This window comes from Grampus griseus, assembly GCF_964374135.1.
Source record: "Grampus griseus genome assembly, chromosome: 6".
NCBI lineage: Eukaryota > Metazoa > Chordata > Mammalia > Artiodactyla > Delphinidae > Grampus > Grampus griseus.
In genome coordinates this window covers 33,771,827-33,776,818 of record NC_139000.1, presented here as the reverse complement: position 1 = coordinate 33,776,818, position 4,992 = coordinate 33,771,827, and the positions used below count along the sequence as shown (strand labels likewise).

Genomic DNA, 4,992 nt, shown 5'->3' with positions numbered 1-4,992 from the left:
TTTCAAACTCCTACTCTCAGCAGACCCCACTGTTTACCAGTGTGGACCTGTTTCCCTGGTCTACACGGCCATGCCAGAGCAGATGTCCCTTTCTGCAGTCTGCTGAGAGGCATTTTTGAGACTCACAGGAAATCAGAGCTAAAGAGACCTTGGAGGGCCTCATTTCACAACTTGTTCCTTTCTTCAAACAGACCATGTTGTACAAGTGGTTTATACCATGAACTGTGGACAGAGGAACTGAACATAAACCCTGCCTCTGCCACTTACTGTGTGACTTTGGGCGAGTTACTTAACCTCTCTGTGCCTCAGATTTCTCATCTGCAGAGATAATAACACTGTTTAATTAACAGACTTGTTACAAGGATTAAATGAGTTACAACACAAAAGCACATAAAACAGTGCTTGGCACACGGTTAGCTCTCCATAAATGGAGAAATTTTACCATCATCAGTACTATACTATTATTACTACTACTAAGAGTTTATGATATACCAAGTATGATACACAAGACAGTGAGTGGGAAAACAAAGATGACATAGCCACTGTCCTCCCCTCAGGGAATTCGTGGTATGGAAAGAGACTGCAGAAACCATATATAATTACAATGTAATAATGTGGTAAATGCAATAACATAGATTAGTGTGGACACTGAGAGTGGATGTGACTTGTCCAAGGGAGCAGCAAAATTAGGACTTGAGCCCAGCTATCCTGAGCCTCTTTCTAGCCTACCTCATCGACTGGCAATTTGCCCACAGCACATAAAGGTGTGACCCAAAGGTCCTTCCACATGGCACCAAAAAGAGACTCCTACGGCCGCGACTGTCTCAGCTGAAGATATTACTAATGTGTAGAGATAGTCAGTAAACATTTGCTGAATAAGTCAGTGAGTCAAAGGCATTAGTGAGAAGACAGCCAACATCCCCCTTGGCTCTCACCTCCTCAACCTGCAGGTGTGAGGCAGTGGCACAGGGCAAAGCAGCAGTGAGCCCTGGGAGACAGCTGGTCACCGTCTCTTCACCCTCAAAAAGGTGGTTAATTGGGGTACCACTATTTACTGGCTTCTCCTTCACCACAGCTGTTTCTGAAAATTTTAGTGCACTCAATTTAATCACTTCCACAATTCTTTGTTATTTGTATGTGCCCAACTCTATAGAGAGGAAGGTGAATCCACCCCAGTTGCTGCCCTCAGGGAGCTTGAATTCCAATAAATTAATCATGACAAACTGCTATCCTGAAAGATAGAAAATCCAGCAACTTCCCTAGAACAATGAAAAGACCATGGGCTTTGAAGCCACAATTTTTTCCTTCCTCCCTTCCTTCCTTCCTTCCTTCCCTCCTTCATTTTGGCTGCGCCAGGTCTTAGTTGCGGCACACGGGATCTTCCTTGCAGCATGCGGGATCTTTAGTTGCAGCATGTGGACTCAGTTGCAGCATGCATGTGGGATCTAGTTCCCCGACCAGGGATTGAACCCGAGCCCCCTGCATTGGGAGCGTGGAGTCTTGCCCACTGGACCACCAGGGGAGTCCCAAAACATGGGCTTTGGAATCAGACAGGCCAGGGCTTGAATCTAGTTCCTCCACTTGCTGGCAGTGTGACCTCAGTAAACTAACTCAGGCTCTCCGGGGTGATTGCCTCATTGTTTTTTAATGCGAATCATTATTCCTACTTCATAGGGTGGATATGAGGATTACAACTTCCTTTCACCATGCCTGACCTTGTCATCTTCCTTCCTATTGTTATCTGTGAGTCTTGACCCAATTTGCATATTGGGAGGCAATCCAACCCACATTCCCAGAAGGCCTGGCCAGACTCTGGGGAGGCAGAGGCCAGTTGGGCCAGCTTCCTGCCCTCCAGGAGCTCCCAGCTTCATGGGGCAACTGACACAAGTTCAGAGAACCACAGTCCACAGCCTAAGTGCCATGGGAGACAGATACAGCAGAGGCATTGAGGTGGCTCCAACGAGAGCTATGGCACCAGGGCTGGGTCTCGCTAGAGCCATGAGTAAGATTTCGAGAGGCAGATGTGGGTAGGGAATGCATACTAGGTTGCCTCACCTCTCTAAGCCTCAGTTTCCTCTTTTGTAAAATACAAATAATACCACTTACCTTTTGCCTGCTACTTTGAGGATTAAGTGGGATAAAGCCAGGGAAGCACCTACCGCAGCGTCTGGTTCATACTAGGCATTGGATAAATGGAGGCAATTACTTTACTATTATGTTGGATAATAAAGCCCCAGTGGGTGGCCCCCTTCCATAATGGAATTATCTTCTTCCCTGTGACTCACCTCCAAGGGCTGGCCCAGAGGTTGGGATGTTCCAGGCTCCTAGGCAGGTTGGAACTACCAAGCTCCCTAGAGTACGGCCTTTATTCAGAAGAGATCAGTGCTCAGGAGAGCTCACCTCATCTCACGTCCCCATTGTGCAAACACAGACCCTTGATCCCCAAGAGAAAGAACATGATTTCTTTCCCCCAGTGTCAGAGCTTGACCTCAAGCCCAGATTTCCACCATCTCAGAAGAGAAACACCATGCCTCTGAGTCAGCCCAGGTCCTCCCAGCCTTGTCCTAAAGAGCCTGCTATGCAGGAGCCCAGAGAGACCTGTTGGGAAGAAGCAGGAGCATGGGGTGCTGGAGACCTGGGTTTAAATCCACCCAGTTGCTGTCTGAACCAGGGTCACAGCCCTTTCCCCTTCTAGGCCTCCATGTTCTGAGACTGGCTGGGGTGGGCTGAAATTCCCACCAGTGGCTGACTATCAAAAAACACCAGGGGGCTTCCCTGGCTGAGCAGTGGTTGGGGGTCCGCCTGCCGATGCAGGGGGCGCGGGTTCGTGCCCCGGTCCGGGAGGATCCCACATGCCGCAGAGTGGCTGGGCCCGTGAGCCATGGCCGCTGGGCCTGCGCGTCCGGAGCCTGTGCTCCTCAACAGGAGAGGCCACAACAGTGAGAGGCCCGCGTACCGCAAAAAAAACAAAAACAACACCAGGATAGCACAGACCAATCACTGCAGACACTGGCAGGGTCCTGGTGGTCCTCTCCTGGGCTAGGCATGAATCTTTTGCTTTTGGGGGAGGAATAAAATGTACAGCGTGTGCAGCACGTGTTTCCCAAAATGAAAATGGGTCAAGCACACATCTCCCTGCCCTTCCCCCTCCTCCTCGCAAGTGCCTAGCACTGTGTCCCATACATGCTGGCTCCACCCCAATGTGTCCAGCGTGTGTCCTGCAAGTTCCTCTTCCTGAGGAAGGTCCACATTCCAGAAGAAGAGACAGGGACCTCATGATTTATTTTAAACTTAATTGAAGTATAATTTATACACCATTAAATTCACTATTTTAAGTGTACAATTCGATGATTTATAACATAAATTTACAGAGCTGCACAACCTCCACCATAGTCCAGTTTGAGAACATTTCCATCATCCCCCTAATTTCCCTCGTGCCCATCACTCCCCATTCCCATCCCCAGCCCCAGGCAACCACTAATCTGCCTTCTGTTTCTATGGATTTGCTTTTCCTGGACCTTTCATGTAAATGGAATCAGATGATATGTGGTCTTTTGTGTCTGGCTTCTTTCACTTAGCATAATGTTTTTTGAAATTCATCCATGCTGTGGCACGTGTCAGTACTTCATTCCTTATCTGATTCATTTCATATCCCTGGTACCCTACCAGTGCCCGGCACATAGTAGGTATTCAGAAAGGGGCTGAGGAATCTCACACGGGGACCAGAGGCCCTTCCAAAATGAGAGCAGCTATCAGCCAAAGAAATTCCAGTCAGTCCCCAAGCTGCTACGGATGAGGTGCTATTCCCTGTGGCCGCTACCAGTGATGTGAATATAGCAATTTGTTTTCAAACTCGTGATTGTACACCAGTTGAACTGTCATGCTCTCAACTTCAGAGGTGTGCTTCAACATCCATCCACTTATTCTGAATTTGCCTTTATTCCCCACTCATCCTGTCTCTGAAAGCCATGGTGACTCATTGCTCTGCAATTAACTCTCTTTCTTCAAACTTGAATTGCCTGAACTAGTTGGAGAAGAATGATATTCCAAATACAACTAGTCTCCAACTATACTGTAGAATTGTCTCTTTCTCCCCTGAAGTCTATCCATTTTTGCTTCATATATTTTGGGACTCTATTTTCAGGTGTATATATGTTTATAGTTGTTACCTAACTTAACACTTATTGACGGATTAAATTTTTATCAACATATATTGTCCTTCTTTGTCTCTTGTAAACTTTTTGCGTAAAATCTATTTTATCTCCAAAAGCACAGGCAACAAAAACAAAAATAACAAATGAGACTACATCAGACTAATAAGTTTCTGCACAGCAAAGGAAACAATCAACAAAATGAAAAGGCAGCCTATGGAATGGGAGAAAATATTTGCAAACCATATATCTGATAAAGAGTTAATACCCCAAATATATAAAGAATTCGGGGATACCGGGCTAGGGTTCCCTGGCGGGATGGTGCCACAGTGCCAGGTGGAAGTGTTGTATTTTGCAAAAAGTGCTGAAATAACAGGAATTCGTTCGGAGACCATTTCTGTGCCACAAGAAATAAAAGCATTGCAGCTGTGGAATGAGATAGAAGCGCAACGTTCTGGATCGACTGATGTCAGAAATCAGGTGATATTTGCTGTTCCTCAAGAATATGTCAAGCTTGGAGATCAGCTCCTCCTGCTTCAATCAGGAGACGAAATTGCCATTATCCCCCCCACCCCCCCACCCCTGGTTAGTGGAGGATAGTGCTTTGGAGCCACCTGAGAAAGATATAAATGAAGCTGAAGCAAAATCTAAAGGTATAATAAAATTCACATCTGAGAAACTTTCAGTAGATGAAGTCTCACAGCGGGTGAGTTCTCCACTCTGTGGTGCAATATCCCTATTTGTAGGAACTACAAGGAATAACTTCGAAGGGAAAAAAGTCATTAGCTTAGAATATGAAGCATATCTACCAATGGCAGAAAATGAAGTCAGAAAAATTTGT

General features: G+C 46.4%; 1 protein-coding gene across 1 annotated transcript; it reads left to right on the top strand.

Annotated features, from left to right (window-relative positions):
* Window positions 1-4,469: 4,469 nt before the first annotated feature.
* LOC309824365 (molybdopterin synthase sulfur carrier subunit-like) lies at window positions 4,470-4,751 on the top strand (the record flags this gene model as incomplete). The annotated part of the gene is made up of 1 exon (XM_082657208.1): window positions 4,470-4,751. One exon carries the CDS (start codon window positions 4,470-4,472, stop codon window positions 4,749-4,751), a length of 282 nt encoding a protein of 93 aa, XP_082513334.1.
* Between the last annotated feature and the right edge of the window lie 241 nt (window positions 4,752-4,992).